The sequence below is a fragment of the Tyto alba genome, unplaced genomic scaffold (assembly GCF_018691265.1).
Source record: "Tyto alba isolate M040663 unplaced genomic scaffold, T.alba_DEE_v4.0 Super-Scaffold_17, whole genome shotgun sequence".
NCBI lineage: Eukaryota > Metazoa > Chordata > Aves > Strigiformes > Tytonidae > Tyto > Tyto alba.
In genome coordinates this window covers 19,925,854-19,944,692 of record NW_024881279.1, presented here as the reverse complement: position 1 = coordinate 19,944,692, position 18,839 = coordinate 19,925,854, and the positions used below count along the sequence as shown (strand labels likewise).

At 46.4% G+C, this 18,839-nt stretch overlaps 1 protein-coding gene across 1 annotated transcript in view; it reads right to left on the bottom strand.

Annotated features, from left to right (window-relative positions):
• FGF18 (fibroblast growth factor 18) overlaps window positions 1-18,839 on the bottom strand; it is a 74,927-nt gene that overhangs the window by 33,546 nt on the left and 22,542 nt on the right. The window contains exon 3 of the mRNA XM_032992731.2: window positions 12,437-12,617. Within this exon, the coding sequence (XP_032848622.2) occupies window positions 12,437-12,617 (181 nt within the window). The remainder of the gene's footprint in view (window positions 1-12,436; window positions 12,618-18,839) is intronic.

The window sequence follows — 18,839 nt, the reverse complement described above, 5'->3', positions numbered from 1 at the left end:
AGTGAAAAGGACTTGTAAATGCTTAATCAGCAACACAACCGAGTTACAGAGGAAAGAAAAAGAAAGGAAGGGCAGATCCAGGCGGAAATACATATGTACCAGTATATACCTTTGCCTACAGCTTGCTATTTATTGAAGAAGCAGCAAAAGCTCCAGTGCACTTCAGAATACAAATGCTGACATGGAAATTCAGAGCCCTGAACCACTTCCAACAGGGAAAATATACTGACCGCAGTCTGTTTGGAGGTCAAACAAAATCAATAGCCTTTCTCTCCAGTCTGTCTCTAAACTAAGCTTCTTTCAAAGACATCCAGAGAAAATGGATCATCTTTTGTTGTTGTGTGTGGTTTTGGGTTGGGCTTTTTTGTTTTGCTTTTTTTAAGTGGTCAAACATTCATACGAGTGTAAGAAACTCCTTCCTCCCTCAAATACTGAAAGGATTGTATAGAGGTCAAAACTGCCCATCAGTTTTACTAGACAATAGATGAGTTATCCAGTTTTTGGGGAGGAAACCAAGCTGGAAGCCGCTTAACACTTGCCAAGAGAGGAAAAAATAAATCAATGTATTTTCTTGATCGGGGTACATTTAAAGCTGGTTGTCAATTAGTTCAACACAGTTTGCTGTTACAGAGCACAACAATTTAGCCCCAGGAGTTGAAGTTTGCTGCGTTTCCTCAGATTCCTCCTGCTGAGAGACAGATATTGGCTGCAGCCAGGTCAGGCACCGAGGAGCAGTGAGGCTGGAAGTCACAGCTGCAGAGCGAGAGCCGGTGAAAGGGAGCCTGACATCGGATACAGCAGGACTGGGGACTCCTTCCTTCCACTCAAAGCAAGCCAGATTCATGTCCAAAAGGAGTAGAGATGATAACTGGTTATCGCACTAGTACAAAGTGTGCCTCTCCACTCTGCAGCACATACATTTTAAGATAAACTACAGTTTATATACCCTTGTGCAGATGCTATCATCTTTACAAATATAATTGGGTCACCCCAAGCTGAGGAAAAGGGCAGAAGGACTGAAGTGGCAAAACAGAAAACTTTGCCTATATCCAATTTTTTAAATAATATAATTAAAAATCTCAACACAGAAATCACAAGGAGAAAAGGGAGGGACAAACCACAACAAGACACTTCCTAAGGGTCCCACTGAATGCATCCAAAGGAGAACCACTGCCTTCAAAGCAACAGATCACTGATGACTATCTGCCAGTTCTGTTCTGACAATTAGTGTTGAAAGACATACACCAAATCACAAAATAATTTAGGCCAGGAAGGCTCTCCAGGGGTCATCCAGCTGCTCAGACCTCTGCTCAGAGCAGGGCCATCAGGGCTGGAGACCATTGCTCCTTAGCTGTGCTCCAGCTCCCCTGCAGGAAGGTTGCTCTTCCCGAGAAAGGGGACATCCTTGTCTTGATTTAAGCATACCTAAGGGTGCGTGGCCAATGCACAGAGAGGTGGCTGGAGAGGGACAGACACATCTGCAGCTGACTTGGGCCCCGGCACCAGCGAAACTGAGAAGAGAGCTCAGCAGGAGCAAGCTGCCCACAGCCAGGAACCTCTGCCATCCCCGCAGCCGCAGTCCACGGAGCCATACTGATCCACGTTTACCCAATGGGCATCCCACACTGCTGATGCTTGCTGCTGTCAGTACCTATCCCAGCTATATTAAAGCTACTGCATGTCTCTAACTCCCCATCTGAGCGCAGCACACGTGCAGCATGTCAGCAATACGCATCCTGACTCATCCGCCGCCCTGCACTCACATATGCCGCAGGAGGAAGGGTTTATTCCACCAGCCGCTGTAAAGGTCACCTCATTTCTCAGCAAACATATTTAGCATCTTCTAATTAGGATCTTAGCTTCTTCTCGTGCCCACACAGGCCTAATGGTTCCAGCGCTAGAAAATCCTGGTGAAGCTCAAAACAGGTTACAGCAATGGTGACCATCAGACATTCACCCAAACTCATTACAGTTGCAACAACCCATGCTAGTAACTAGAAACAAAACTGCAGTTTCTTTGCAATGCTTTTTATCTCCCCTCCTCCAGTCCTCCCAGGTGGAACAATTTACCCAGTAACTATACAGCTCTTACATTTGCTTGTTAGCACCCCCAAATTAGTAGGTGTAAAGTCAATATCCTTTTGCCTATTTACTCCTAATGAGTCACCAGTCAGAAACTTAACTTGAAAAAAATGGTTACAAATGCAGATGCAGAAGCAAATGAAATAAAGGCAAGAATCACCGCTGAGCAAATGTCGCACAAAGGCAAGGGGCTGGACACACTACCCAGCACCCTACCATTGTCACCAGCTAAAACCTAACAGCTTTGATTTGCCTCCCACGGGCTAAAATGGTTTGAAATGCAAGGTCTTAACAAAGGTGCAAGACACAGGAGGAATGGGAGGCACTGCTGGGCACTTAATCTCTTTTCAGTCTCACACAGGAGCTCCAGGAATGGCTCTGCTGAAGGCGGTGGAGTTTCATGAGTGTAGGAAAGAGGATAATCAGGCCTCAGTTGTAACAGAGATCCAGCCCTGTGATCCCTCCATGCAACCAGCAGAAATGTTATTTGGGATTTATACTGAAGTTACCTTGAGGCAAGTTCCTTTGCTGCTGGAACCTGGGACAACACCGCTGATCCCAATAGGACAAGACCAGCTTTCAGCAGCTGCAGAATTCACTCTCTGCCTCAACACAGTTTGTGATTTAAACTAGGAACCCAGAGCACCCCTCAGTCCGCTTCAGCACTCACCCCTCTGCCAGAGCAGTAGCAGGGGGTTTGTGGTGAGGATGCCCCTCACACCCACACCACACAGTGGGCACGGACACACTGTGAGTCTCATGGCCAAGCATACAGGCCATCTGGATATTATTTTTTTAGATTTATGTACTGTTTGCATGCCATCTTATTCTTAGCCCTTCCCTGCTGCTTCTCCACGTTGAGGTCTTCACCATTGCCAGCGGCTGTGGGTGATGTCCCCTGTTGCTAGAGCTCCCCTCCCACATCCGATCACCCATCTCCTCTCCTGCTTGTCCTTCCAAAGGCACTTGGGAACATCAGGTATAAACCAAACCATACCAGCCATGCCAACTTGAAGCCAGGATCCCAAGCATATGTCACCTACCATATGCTCAAACGCCAATGGCTTGCGTCACCATCACGCCGCTCAGGCACAACATCTGCTCCTCCTCCGTCCCACCAGCACAGCTCTTGGATGAGGAACACAAGCAGCCGAGCAGCGTCAGAGAACAAGGACTCCTCTCCACAGCGCTACCTGGGGCCAGATCCTTCCAGCCAGCACAGCTGCCATCCAGTTGTGATCACCAGGAAACTGCTTGTTGGAGAAGACTCAAAACTCATTTCAGCTAGAAGAAGGCAGGGTCACAGCAGACGACAGGATTTTTTTTCTTATTGCTTTGGGAAGAAAGGCGCCCTTTTCAGCAGCTGCGAATGCAGAGGAGAAGGTGGCCTTTTAGGCACTCATTTCAGCTCTCAGAGACAGTGGCAAAATAAATCTGAGCGCTACCCAGTGATTCTTCAAGTTCAACCATTCCAGGTAGCATCAGCAAAGTGCAGGCACATCCCCAAAGCAACTACAGCAGAAGTCAAGGACACAAAGCTCAAGAGACTTTTAGAAGGTCTCAGCTCCTCCGTCACCATAAAAGGATGAATTGTCATGGGCATTCAGAAAATACTTAAAATTCATCAGGGACCAAAGTGTGCAGCTACTTATCGCTGGCACAGCTCATCAAAAGGGATGCTCAGAGCGTAGCCACATGACCACCTCCCTCCAACCCCAATAACCCCTTTCTTCCTCACAGTAAGAAAAAAATGGGGGTTTTTTATTGGGCCTTCTCACTCCCTTTACTTCCAGCTAGCTTTCCCCTTCTTGCGAGCACGGAGACCGCAGACGCTCTACACGTGTTCTCCTCTGCATCCGACTGGCAGGCAGTCTGGAAAATGCCAGTATTGGAATGGTCTGAATTCAGCGGTTTCTGAATGCTGATCGGACACTATTTCGTTCAAGCCACAGATAGACATTTGGGGGGTATTTTCAGCTCACTTTTTGGACTCTTCCAGACTTCCAAGCGTCATGCATCAGCAATTTCTCCTCTTCGGAGCTTCATTATTTTTGTACCTTTCCGCCGAGCCTGAGGCTTGGTGCAGTTTTGTAGGGGACCTGGCTCTTCCCTCCTCTTCCAGACAGCCATGCAATGCTACCGGTGTTGTTAACGTTTGCTGTGCTCCACCTCACAGCTGCGGAAATTCCTGACTTTTTAAAAGAGCTGAGGTGAAATCCGAGCGATTAAAATGCCTTATTTTTTGATGAAGCTAATACTTTGCTTGAGGAAACCCCAACCTGAAAACAGGAATGGTCTCACAGCATCTAAAAACACCAAATAATTACTTCTAACCAGGATACCGATGAGGTCTCCATAACCACCATCTCTTTAGCATCTCTCCATTTGCGATGCTTTTGTCCTGATGGCACACCTATGAGGTGAGGGAATGATGCAACCCTTGTTTTGGAGATGAGGGAGAGACACACGAGGAGATTGAGAGGATGAAATTCATGCCACTTTGTTAAACGTGAGGAGCAAAGGTCCTTCTCTCTCCACTGCCTAAAGGGTCCAGCCTCAGCGTTCCATCACCTAATCTGGGCAAAGTGGACTGCGGGAGATGATCCAGCTGAGCAGCTTGGCTAACACCACCACCATTAGGTCTCCAGCAAAGCAAGGTACTTACTTCAGGTCTCCCAAACGACAACCTAGTGAGATCCCAAGTTATCTTCAAGCAGAAGTGTGCTCTTTACACACCAAGTTTTGAATTTCCCATCCCGTCTCTAATTAGGCATGTTCTTAATTGGGTTATCGATGTTTTTAATTTCCTCCAAACGGTTCTTATGAAGGACAAATCTCAGTGGCCGCTCAACAGCATGCATGGTAATGTACACCAAGGCCAAAACTTACAAGACAGTTTGTTGGCAATATTTTCCTTCCCCCCTCTCCAAAGTAAAAATAATTTGAAAACCCTTTCAGAAATGTAGATCGGCCTATTGGCTGGGTATTTTTCATTGCATCCCAAGAACCAACCTGAATTCAAGACTGGCCAAATGCTTAGATATGGGGAAACCTCAGATACCACGATGTAAAGCTTGATAATGGACACTAACATAAAACAACTGCAATAAACTCAAAGAAGCGCTCTCAGCATTTGTGCACAGGATCACTCATGGCCTAGAACTATATTTAAAATTATGCATACTTCCTCCAGAACTTCTTCATAGAACCACAGAATCATAGAATGGTTTGGGTTGGAAGGGACCTTAAAGATCATCTTCCAGCATCCACCTGGCAGTCTCCAGGTACAAATTTCAGATAAAAGTAAACTTTGGACTAATACGCACAGTGTGTTTTCAGTCACCGAGGAGGAAGGGAAGCCCTAACTTTGTTTCTGCGCTATTTCATCACAGACAGAGAAGAACATTTAGCAAAGCAGCTGCTTGAGCTTCATGGGAAAAATACGTAATCACAGCAAGGCAGAAACAGATAATATCATATTGACCTGTCTTCAGGGTCTGGCATTCACATTTTCATAAAGTGTCTCAGAAGATAAATCACTATACTAATAATATTTGTATTGATTATCTAAACTGAAGCAGCAATCGACTCCATTGTCTCACTTCCTCTTAAATTGCTCACAGATGGGATCCTATTTCCTATTCTGCATTTCTAATGGGAACACTTAAATCACAGCACAGAATTATATACACATACAAACTGTTAACAAAAACCCTTTTATGACTTGCATGAAAATAAAGATTTTTCACTTTGTAGCTCACTTTCCACTCCACATAGAAATTAAAAATGACAAATTATCAGCATACCTCTAAATTACTTCTCGTTATTTCTGGGTCCCTAATATTTACTGACAGACAGGTCTATGTTTTCTGAACCCTGATCAGTGATAATGGAGACTTGAAGTTTGGATGCAGAGCTAAAAGGTGATATTTTTTTTTTTCTCTGTGAAAGTCAAGGCTCTTTAAGCTATATCAATGTCCAGAAGTAGATAAATCAAAAATCACTGTATTTTTCCTGTTGATTGCAAAATAGGTTCTGCTGTTACTACAGGTACAAAACAGGGACTGCTGCAGAAAGAGCTGAACCTCAGGTGTGAAGCTCGCTGCAGTGGGAGTTTGGGGTAGCAGCTATCAAAACCAAAAACAAAGGAAACTAGCAACAAATACATTGTTTGAAATAGGTTTGTCGTGAATCAAAAAGCAAAAGGCTTGGATTTTTCTTCCCAAACTTCTCAGCCCACCTAAGCAGAGCTTTTCCCTAGCCTGGCACAGGCACAGAATACAGCAGAATAAAAAATAAAAATGTCTTCAACATACAGATGGTTCATATAAGATGCTCACAGAGCATTTCAAATGGCTGCCGAACCTTTCAGAGCCGCCTGAAAGGCGAGGGCAGCCGAGGCTCCTCGCCCCCCAGTGCAGACTGGGACCTCCAGCCCCAGCCTCAGCCCCAGCTCCAGCCTGAGCCGCAGCCTCAGCTCCAATCCCAGCCCCAGCCCCAGTCCCCGTCCCAGCCCCAGCTCCAGCCCCAGCCCCAGCCACCCCACACGTGGCTGGGCTGCAGCCCTTTGGGTCATCCACGCGCCTGCTTTCAAAGGAAAACTTCACCACTGCCCCACTGCAGATGAGAAGAGCAGACATTTTAAGGAAAAAAAGAAAAAAAAAAAAAATAAAGCAATCAAGGGATGTTGGGCAGGAAGGGAAAAAAAAGAGAGCCACAACACAGCAGCTGGACGGCGAAGGCTCCTCCGGCTCAGGCCAGTCCCCAGGACCCATATGACTGTACAGCTGCCATGGTGAATGATCATCCCTTACGCTGAGGTCAGCTCTGCCCCCGGGCTAAGTAAGTGAAAATAAATGGTTTAGAAGATAAAAGGTCTTTTAAAAAAATTATTTGTCTTGTTGTCACGTCAAAACTGTAATGGGAAGAGACTGGAGGCAGCGATACGTCGTTTAAATAGGAAACAGCCATCCTGATGGTTCAGCGGAATAAATTACAAAGCAAATCACAGTTCATGCAGGGTATCGGGCTGAGCTGCAGGGAGACAGACAGCCCCTTTGCACATACCTGGTTCCTGGGAGGAAAAGCAGGTTTCTGAATGTCCAGCCAGTGGAAATACAGCTATATTTAACTAACCGCAATTGCTACTTGGGCTACATCTCCCATATTTCCTGCAGGTTAATTCCGCGCCTTCCAGCCACAATGAGTTTAGTTGTTTCTTCCTGATCTTCCCAGGAGGGGGATCAAAATTGATTTTAACTATTCTGGGAATGGAAAGGGTTAATCAGGTTTCCCAAGGCAGCTTGCAGTTAAGGTGCCAGAAATACCAAGGGGAAAGAATGACTTGCTAAAGATGGGACAATGGCACTGGTATTTTGCATTTGTTTCCAGGCTTTGAGATAGAACAAATGGGAGTCATTAGTGAAATGAGTTTAGGGAGTTCTAAATTAGCTGTCAGGCTGCCAAACCCGAAGAAGTGCTATGTCAGCTCATTAATTCTGGAGAGCGCAGGATTACCCAAACCTAGGAAGGAATCCTGCAAAATGTAGAGTCAATTAAAGGAGGCTATTTTGCTATAATAATATTTTCCACACATATTACACCTCCTCATGGAACAGAGCCCACTTCTACCACAAATGAAATCTCTGGCGGGATGGAGTGTGGCTGATGTCTAGACAGCTGTAATGCGCTCTCCGTGGGCTTGTCCACTGGCATCTCTGGGAAGCTCCAGCTAGAACAGAAGGTGGGGACTGCAAGCTGTGGAGCACGTCACCCGAGCTGGGGTGACCCCAGGAAGGAGGCACCCGTCTCCCTCAGCTCCTTGCTTTTCCCGTACCACCCAAAAAAGCACATCTGTACGGCGGCGCGATGTCCTGTACCAGGAACACCCGTGACCCGTGGAGGTGATGCCTGGCACCGTGAGCATGTATGCACACCACCTCTTGATTTTGTTTCCCTCCTTGACCTGCCAGACCCCAGATTTGCCAACAATCTGCTAGCAAACCCATGCTTTGCTGACCTCCCCAAACCTCCTGCCTCAGGAGCTTCTCTTGCGTCCTGAGCTAAAGCCCACCGAACCCAGCAGGAGCCTTTGAGAGGACTTCCCTGGCTCAGGGTGGCTGAAGACGCTGGCAGCGATGGGATGCTGAGAAGGAGAGATGTCACACCTGTGCGCTGCCCCTTGCGCCGGGTGTCCTCAGACAAAGCCTCCCGTGCTGTAGACTAGAAGGTTAATAAACAAGAAGGTTGATAGCCTACTAGGGGATCCAAGAGGTTTTTTAAAACTGTTATAGACTACATCGATGGACAAAATACCACTGGATAGCAACCTGGAACACACTGGCATATGCCACCTCCCAGCCTTCAAGACACTCAAGCACTCGCCGCAAATAAAAGTTACTTCCACAGAGCAGGGAAGCCTAGAGACCTCTCACACCCCGCCTCGCCTCTCTGCTGATGGCTATCACTTCTCATCGTCCCACAGATCAGCAGTAGCCGGGGACAAATTAAAACAAAAATCGCATGGCTGTGAAATACAAATTAGGCAAAAAATGCCTTCACCCAACCAAGAGAGCTCTGTCTCCCCAACTGCGCCGGATACAAAGATTGAGAACAAACAGGATAGAATGTCTTCTGCCTTTTGTGAAATGAAAATAAATGAAGGGATCTAAGGTTTCAGGTCACTGATCCCTCTCTTCCCTATCTGTACCATTTATCGGAGGTAGAATATAAAGGTTCCAGGTCCTTTTCTTTTTTTTGTCAGCACTTTAATGGTTGTTTTTCCTCCTTCCCCCTTTCATTTTCTGAATGAAAGGACCACTTAGGAACCTGTAAAGTAATAATAAGCTTATACCAGGAATATTGTTTTTCTGGGCCAGTGCAAACTCCTTCTGAATAGGTTGAAGAGATTAAAGTAAAAATGCAATCTGTAAATAGATCAGTCTTTTAATTAGTTTATAGTCTGTTAAGAGATAATATTTTGCTCACATAGATCCTGTTATCTAAAGATCTCAGAGCACTTTAGGAACATCAATTAAGCCTTAAAAAAAAACCAACCTTGGGAGATAGGCAAGTGTATTTAGATTAATTAGTGTTGCTGTGAGCAGCAGGCATTATTATTAGATTTAATTTAGTCCAATAATTGACTTATCTGTTAATGGATTCTAATTCATCTGAGAAGGGATCAAATCCATCTGATTAAAAGGATTACATCGACTCAATTAATTCTATTAACTGACTTAATTTGTCATTTAATAATTTGACACATGGGGCCAGATCTTGGCCCCAAAGAACACGTAAACCAAAAATTGCATACTGGAATTATCACTCCAGCAAAGCTATGCATTGCAGAGCACGCATTTTTCCTTGCACATGGCACTTGCAGACCCAGGTCAAACATCCAAGGGGGCTTCCTCTGGCTGGATTCCCCCTGCCCTGCAGTAACTTCTCTCCCTGAACCAGGGCTGGCTGGCCATTTTGCTGTACTCATGGTGGCTGCCTGGAAACAAGCAATTCACTGCCTGAGATCTGCCACCTCCCCTCTTTTCTGGGCATTTTCTTCAACCAAGAGGTGAGAAGTTTTACAGAAGTCAATAAAACTTTGCAATAAAACTAACCTCCCTTCAAAGGCAGGACAACCCTCCCACGCCAGCCATTTGGAAGCTGTATATGTAAAAAAAAAAAAAAAAAGCATCTCTCTCTTCACTTGGACACTTCTTTAACCAGTTTGTGAATGTATGGGAGGAGAGGGGAAAGAGGTGCTAAGATGTTATTAGCTACCCCATCCTTAAAACTGGCTAGTGCTAATTTGCTAGTGATGAGCACTATGGACCTCAGCCACAGCCAGGCAGCTCCGCAGAGCTTCCAGCACGAAGACGGGGTCTGCGTTGCCCTTGCTTAATGTTACCTTCTCTCATTGGGACTGAGTTGTTGGGAGAATCCAGGGCTGGAGCCACCTCACAGGCACCTTTTCCCACGTCTCTTGCCTATTCTCAGACATGGGCTCTTGCTCGTCCTCCCAAAGCCCTCCCCAGGCTGTAATCCTTAGGACACCAATCCACATCGCCTCCACCATCATCTCCCCTGTCAGTGGGGACAGGGTTAAGGCAGTGGAGAAGCTGTGGGAGACTGCACCGTCTGTAAGGGCGACATAGCCAAGAAACGAGCTGGGCACTCCCCGGTGCTAAGCCTGGCTCTGACTCACCGCACCAGCACAGAGGCAGTAAAAGAGAGAAAAAGGGCAGGAGGGAAAAAAGCCATCTGCTGCATGAGAGGGAAAGGTGTCCTCCTTCAGAGGCAGATCCGAGCAGCAAGACGGAGATGTGGATCAAAAGTTTGCAACTGTTGAGATCCCCAGACCTGGTTTAAGCCTCTCTCTGGTCTTGATCAAAGGTTACTCCATAATAATGCCTCGGGGGGAGGGGTTCCCAGCACATAATGAATCCTGTGTCATCGCCTTTGTATCCAGTTTTGGCTGTAACACAGATGGTTCTCACTTCAGTAACTCTGCCATCTCTCCCCCCTTCATTATCACAGCTAGGAGCTCTGCGTGGTCACATCCTGGACCTCCATGTCCCACCTCACTGTCTCCCCGATTATCATGCTCTAAGTGTTCCCGTGCCAAGCAAGACGATGAACAGATTTCCATAACCTTTCAGCACAGCTAGGGATGGGAAGGCTTTGCAGCTTGACGCGTCAAGGAGTTTTATTAGGAGGCGCGGGGGAAGGAGCAGGCGGGGGTGTCGGCAAACGGCCCCCACGGCCGGAGCACTCCGGGTTGTTAGAAGGAGACCAGCAACCAGGAGCGGAGAGGATTTGGTGGCGAGCAGCGACACAGGCACCGGGGAGCTCCCCAGACGGGAAATCTCTGGCTCTGCAATCGTGCAGCATCGCCACCGGTCACGGGCATGCTCCTGCGTGAGGATTTGTTGTTCAGACACGATTGCATATGTATGAAGGGGACAAGATGGGCTTTGACACATAAATTAGCACTTGTCAGCTGCTCACGGGCACACTTCCCTGCAGCATCCCACTGTAAATGCTGCCTTCTTTTATGGAGAGGAAAACTGCATCACGTTACCTGACAGCCACTGTGGGCAAGAGCCGTTCTCCTGGGAAGCCAGCAGCACTGCACACAGCGACTAGTTTACATATCAAACCTTAAGAGGATGAATGCAATAAAATGACACAATAATTAGCAGCCAAGTGGCACTTTCCACTCCTGTTTTATCTGGAAATTTGGGAATGACAAAGGACAGGGTTGATGAGACCTCGGGGCAGGGTTTTCTCTGAAAGGTTGGGTGACTCCATACATGAAGCAACAGCCATGGGGGTTCATTTCACACCGGGCAGGTGCTTTCTGGCCATCACAGCTCACCCTGCTCCTCTGCTGGCGCTGGCAGCAGCAGTAGCTGCCCCCCGGGCAGGGCATGGCCTGTGCCTAGCCTGGCTGAGGCTCCCCGAGGGAACAACCGTTTCCCAGATTTTGACCTGCCATCGCCATAGCCCACCTCCACGTCACCAGTGCTGCATGTGAAGTCAGCCTCACGCGAACGGGCATGCTAGCCAACACACACACACCCCCCGCTCTGCTGCAACGCATGAATGCACAGGGCTGTACAGCCACAAGAGAAAAAGGACCAGTTCTCTGAACAGCCTTAAAATCCTTCCAGCAACCAACTTGAGTGAAAGTATCTCTGCCACAACCATCTCAAAATGTACCAGAGTTACAGGGTTTTTTTCATAATTCAGCCTGCTAGCAGCATTTCTAGCATGTTGCTTGTGTGCAAATCACAATGAGAATAGTTGAACATGCTGCTAGCCCAGGGGAAGTTCAATTATTTGCATTCCTGCAGGATCCACACACCTGAAGATTCAGCTTAAGCTCTGGGGTACTCTCAAAGCTCCAATATCTGCTTAATTTCAGTTCAAACCTAATATCCCCCCTGCCTAGAAAGATGAGAGTGCTTCATTGAAGCACTGGATTCACCCAGACTCGAGCCCAGAGTTCATGGGGAGAGAACATCCCCAGTCACCAACCTGGGTATCGTTTATGAATTACAGTAGACACACTGTGAGCTCATCCATTGAGCAGAAAAAGATTTTCTCTTCAAGCACCATCATACACTAATAAATCGGGGCATGACACTACTGTGGGAACTGCCTGCGGCTGGGAGCTGGGCTGACAGCCTGCTCCAACACAACAAATCACATGTTCTTAACCTGGAAAGGTTTTCTTCCCTTTTATCCTGCTTTTTATTGCTCTTCTTATTTTTCTCTCAAGAGGTTCTCTGCCCAACATACAGGATTAAAGCCTTTGACCTGGAGTCTGGGGGATCCCAGTAAAAATTCTTACCATATTTATCTCCATCTTCCCCTTTGGCACTGATCCTCCTGCCGAGCACTTGGATGTGTTTCCCACTTGTCCTGCTGTAGAGCTGATAGAGCCGAAGCTGCTTCCTGCTCACGTCATCCCTCGCTCGCGTCTGGTTCTCCACGTGTATCCGAAAATCTACATTCTCCTCGGCAGCAAACATCTGAGAGCGGATGGGGATGGGGGAGAGAGAACAGAACAGACCATGAAACAAAACCAGCATCTTGGACAGAGAGACTGCACACCAACTTGCCAATGGGCACGTGGTGCAAGAGGACTCGGATTTTGGCTGCCCTTCACGTGACAGCTGCGGCCACGGTATCAGGCACTCGACATGACATTCTAGCCAGAGCTGGCTCTCGACAGCGAATGAAACCTGGGTTTTTACACTCAATCTGGGGGGGGAAGGTTGAGTAAAAACTTCTGCTCGGTCCTGCTTTGATTTAATCCTGGTCAGCCACGTTGGCCATAAATTAGGCTCTCCTTTGCATATGCATAACTTCTACCAGGTTTCACAGACGTATATGGGAGAAAGGGGATGGACAACTCCTCTTCAGAGAATTTGTGTTTCACCTTCAGCAGCTGCATTGATTCCCTGGATTAACTGCCAGGAAGAAGTCAAGGGAAAGAATTATGCTGACGTTAGCAGACTAGACTCCAGCTTCATACAGGCATAAAATCTGCTACGACAAAAATGTCATTTGTTCATGGGCACTCTTCAGACTAAATTTTTTGTAAGCTCTGCTTTTCAGTGAAGCCAGCTCACTGATGACCGCCTATGGATGCATCATCTCTGTCCACCTCAACAGGGCCACAGCTTGGGGAGAGATCGCGAGGACCAGCAAGAGCCAAACCAGCATGTCCAACCACGAAGCCATTATCAGTAGGGGTCTGATTGCTTGAGCCATTTCATCTGTTTTTTTTCTGGGCAATGGATTAAATTAACCTTAGTTTACTACAGCCTTAAAATATTACCAGAAACTTTCTCTGACACATTTGCTCTTCTCTGGAGGTCTTGTTTCCTATCTTAACTGCTCCCAAGAAACACCAAAACAGGATTCCTGCTTTTGCCTCCAGAGTCTTCCCACCTTGCCCAAGGTCCAAGGATCTGACAACCCAGACGTTCTCAAGATGCCCTCCCAAAGGGGAGGCTGGGCAGCACGCACCCAAAAGCACTTCACACCCAAACAACACAAAAGCCCAGCAACTGCTCCACAATCTGTCCCCGAGAGCACTTGCACCACTACATCCACACTGCCCACTCAAAATTCACAGACAGACAATATTTTGGTGGCAGGCTCCCTTCTAAGGACAATAAATCATTCAGAAACCAAAAACAACACACATGAAACCACTGCATAATAGGCAATTTTTAATTTGACCAAGACAAAGACCACTCAAAGTCTACTTGTTGGTGGTGAGCTCTAACGCTGTGTACCACTTGTGTGTAAGAGACAAAATCCACCACAAAACAAGAATCACATGGAAATTTAATGATGCCTAGGTTTGGGACTGGCAGAGGAATGACATTTACTCCTAGGAGAGTTACTACTTCTCTTTCTAACACATTCCTGCTACGGCACTCCTAGGGCAAGCAACAATGCTCTGATATATTAGTGCAGGAATGGGGGTGGCAATGCAAATGAAAAAAGGGTCAATAAATCCTCACTCAGGTCCATTCCAGGCTAAAATACATAAAAGGAAGTGGCCACAACATGCAAAAAACCCCCACTTCAGCGTCCTGCATATACCGTCTCAAACCAGCAAATATTTCAAAGTCAAATGCTCCCTGAAAGTCCAAACCTCAAAAGAACTTTTTAGCATTTCCAACTATCAAGTACACACACAGATCAGCAGCAGGAGGAAAACTTCGGTCAGGCAGTGCTGCTTAGCACCAGACCTTCACTAAGCAACCCAAACAAAAACATTATATTCAACACAGTGGCAACAGCAATGAGGTTCACAGGGATGTTGCGGGATCGCTTTTGCTGCCCTTATTAAATGCTGGGATTATGCTATTTGAATCCCAAGTCCTAAGAGAGAAAGCGATTTAACTCTCTTGCTTTACTGTCAGAAGTCAGCAGGAGACTGCAGGAGCTAAACGCACAGGCTGAGCGAAAGGAGATTCAGGGCAACGCTGGGTCTAAGCAGACATTGAAGGTGACGACAGAGGTGACAGACAAGAATTACACCATTAATCGCAGCAATATTCCCCACTCTCAGAAGACAGCGCAGCAAGAAGCCGTGACCCAAAGCTGAGGACGCGAGCGGAGCAGCAGCCACGGCACCTGCCAGGAGGCCACCGCGGGACGCGACGGAGCTCCCGGCCACCACTCAGCCCGGCTCTCTCCCCAGGCACCACAGCCACTTCTCAGCACAGCAAGCAGGACTTGGCTTTCGATGTGAATAATACTAATTCTTTTTTTTCCTCCTCCCACACCTCTCCTTGCTTTTTTTTTTTTTTTTTTTTCAAATGATATTGTTGCAAAGGATGCGCTAAACTACTAAAAGCAGAGATGTTCGGGTCATGTTGACAGTCTGCCTCGTACCCACAAAAGCAAGGCTATTTGCAGTTAAGATTCTGGCTCCAACGTTTTAAGATTTAAAACAGATTTTAAATCAAGATGACGTCGTTACATTGCTTTCACCACATGTTAATGAATTTCACATTTTTCTAGGAAGAAAAACAAAACAGGTGGGATCTGAAGTGGGGGGAAGGGCAGGTCGCTTTGCTTTCCTGGAAACTTCAAACAGAAAAAGCAATCTGTTTTTCAAAACATGCTTTAATTCTCTCTTTTAATTGTCTCTTGAGCACTCACTCCGCAGAGGCCCCGGGCCGTAGCCGCAGTGCCCGGGGGGACTCTGGAGCACCCGTGGAGCCATCCTGCGCCGTGGTCAGCTCCGAGCGTGCCACAAACCCCCCCCCACCCCGCGCATGTTTGTCACAGTTCTCCTGCCCAAGATCAGCTAACGAAGCATCACCTCCCTTCGCAAGAAGGGCACGCTGCCGCCCAGAGGGACGACATCTCCTCCCCGCCCAGCCGAAGGCCTGGCTGGCATCACCCACAACCCCAACACCTTGTCCGAGCCCAGGGGTAGCCTGGCGTGGGATCAGCAGGAGACCCCGACCCCTGAGATAAAGTCAGCCCAAGCACGTATTGTTCCATCGCTTCTTCAGCAACAGGCCCAGCTCTAACCCAGGGAAAGAAATCCTGGAGGAGGAACGTGCTACAGGTTCTCCTTGCAGCTGACTTGTCCCCTGGTCAAGAAGCCACGGTCCAGAGCAGCAGTGAAACCACCAGGATTTAGCTGCCTGCTTAAAGATAAGCATACGCTTAACCACTCTGTTGAAACAGGATGCTCGGCTGGAGTGTGGCCAAGGTGAATTAGCCGTGCCAGCCTGGGCTGCATCTGGCCTGCAGCAGAGAGTATCAATACTCTAAAATAAAATTTCATGCAGTGTCGATTTCATGAGATAAAACCTATTTGATCATTGCTGAAATCCATTCTCACAGTATCCCTGCCTTAAAGAGTATACTCCCTCAAGCAGCTAACTTTACTGAGATAAGAAAGTCCATTTATATATACCATAAGAGAGAGACTCTCTTTCATAAATCTCAAAAAAATTAGTAACATATGCCTCCTTCAGTAACTGATCGCCAACACTCACTCAAGAAGGTCACCTAAAACCAAGTCCATCCACCTCCAAATACATTTCTGTAACAATTACAATCACACAAAAGCAAATGCAGAAATATCTTTAAGTCCCAGTCCCACCTGAAAACTTAAGGGCTTTCAGTTCTGTTCACCAAAGCAAAAGGAAATATTTTTTTCTCTTTTTTTTTTTTAATTTTTACTACTAATATGTTATTAATGCATATAAAAACATCATACACAAAATTACCTACCTTTTTTTCGGCCTTTCAGTCAGATCATCCACACTGTAGGTAGCAAAACCTACAGACTCTGGATCCAGAGTTCAACACAACAGGTCCCTGAAAGGAACAGCCACTTGTACCTTCTAGCTCCCGACCAGCAACGTGCCCTGTGGGACACTCTCTAGGGACAGGAAAAAGATTTCCTGCATTACTGTATCTCCTCCAGCATTTTGGTGGGACTTGGGGTTGTACTGTGGTCTATTTTGCAATTCTATCCAACTGGCATGGGCTGCTGTCTAGGCAGGACAACTTCAGTGTCTCAGGATAGCGGGTTTCATATAACTCCATCTCACTCTTTGCCAACAGGATTTGCAAAATCCCAGTCATTAAAACAGAGCATCAAATTTGGTTTCATTTTATTCTTCCTCTCTTTTTCTTTTCAATCAGTTCCTCGTCCATTTATTATTTATTTATCACTACATCTTTCAGTGATAAAATACAGCTACAAAGACCTCCTAAAAATGCAGTCGGCAATACAGAGTTTATGCAAGGGAATAAACAGCATTCCTTTTAAAAACTACATTCACCTCAAGCAACTGACGCATCAGAAATGCTTCACTCCTGAAAAGAGGCAGCTCTCCCTCCTCTCTCTTGTACTTGCCCAATCATTCAAGGTAGGTGCATTTAGTCCTACCTCCTTTCCAAACAGCCACAGAAAACAGAAACAACATCTGTCTTCAGACAGCCCACACTGGGAGATTTTCAAGTGCTTTTTTGCCGAAGGATTCTCAAACAATGAGTGCATTTCATTTGAAATGGCTTTACAACGATCCTTCAGCTTAAAGAATGACTCTCCTATTTGTTAAATCCCAGATGGAGAGCAAAAAACAGACCATTTTGCTGATGCAGCCTAAGGTTTCATCATTAAGTAATCCAAGAAACGCTCAAGAACAGCAAAAGCCTCTGACAGCAGCACTGCAATGCTAGTCCTACACAAGCTTGTGCCACATCTCTGCAAACACCGATGCCTTGTTGTCAACGGAAAGGAATCACAGCCCCACCAAGGTCAATTAAAAACCCTCGCAGTGCCAAGCCATGTTTACGGGATTTGGCTTTCCATCCAACCAACCTCTACGCACTTCGAATTTTCTATTTCGAGCTTTCCAGTAAAAGGGGATGTTAATCTGTTACCGTTCATGTCATAAAGCGTTACAGCATGAGATGTCCAAGGCCCACAGCATGGCCAAGTTAGCTGGGAGCTGGACTTGAGAATTTCCCAATTTTTTGCTTTTTATCCTACGGACTCTCCAAGCCTCATCAGAGAGCAAACCATATGTCATTCCCCAAACTAAACTAGGAATACAAAATCCCTCTCGCTAAGGGCTGTACCGATTGCAAAAGATAAACAAATCAAGCTATTCAAAGTCTTTTCAAACCCCATCTGATAAGCAGGAAATACTTATTACGTTTCAGCCCTCAAATCAACCTAATATTAATGATTTTCTCCATGACCTTCTAAACACATGAAAGTTAACTTGACAAGGTCAACAAGAGGATATCCAAGACAGATCTCTCTCAAGTCTGAAAAGGCAAGTAACAAACCACTTTGCTTCCATGACTTTGGCAAAATTCCTCTATGCCAATTACAGCAGGATTTGCTAGCTCACCATGACAGCCATCCTCGACATACAGTGAAACACAATGCCCTCCTTATTTGCTGCTTTTTCCTCCTCTTAACTGCAAAGTCAGTCCGTCGCCAGGATATTGTTACCTCCAGGTTACAGAGCCTAGTTCGAAGCCAGACAGAAGTGGATGTGCACTGCTTTGACGTATTCACTTACTTGGGCTTGGAGGCACATTTGGAAACGCATCTAACACAAAGCGGCTCCGTATCCAGATGCGCAGCAGGAACCCGGAGAGAAGGGAGAGGGCACTTCGGCGTGAATCTCTGTGCATCCAACGGGAGGGAGGCTATGGCGTGAACAGGGCCAGAATTGCACAAACGTAACTAAGCCTTTCAAATTAACAGAACTTAGACCTTTGTTTCGATGTTTGTTTCTTCCTGATATCCACAGGAAAATATTTTTTCCTTGAAAAATAAATATACAAAAAGCTAAGTTGCACTCTCAGTCTTGGGAGGTGTCACCTTGGACAATGACCGTGTACTCTCCAGGATGCACCGTGAGAAAGGGCAACACGATGCACCATGGAAGCAGTTGTTCAAAACGATGTGGATGTGAGACTCCACAGAAGACCCCACCAATGGCATTTACAAAGTATTTAACTTGACACACTTTCTGATAATTTTTTTTGGTGAGAAAATATATTTAATTGGACAAGCATGAATGTCCTATTTAAAAGCCAGATGCCATAAGATCTCGCGTCACAAGAGCTGCACCACTCTCTAGTCAGTTCATAAATCAAGTCATGAACCATCGTTTGTCTTTGCTTCCTTAGAAGGCTGTTTCAGAAACACTGCCCTAATATTCTCTGCCTTAATTTATACC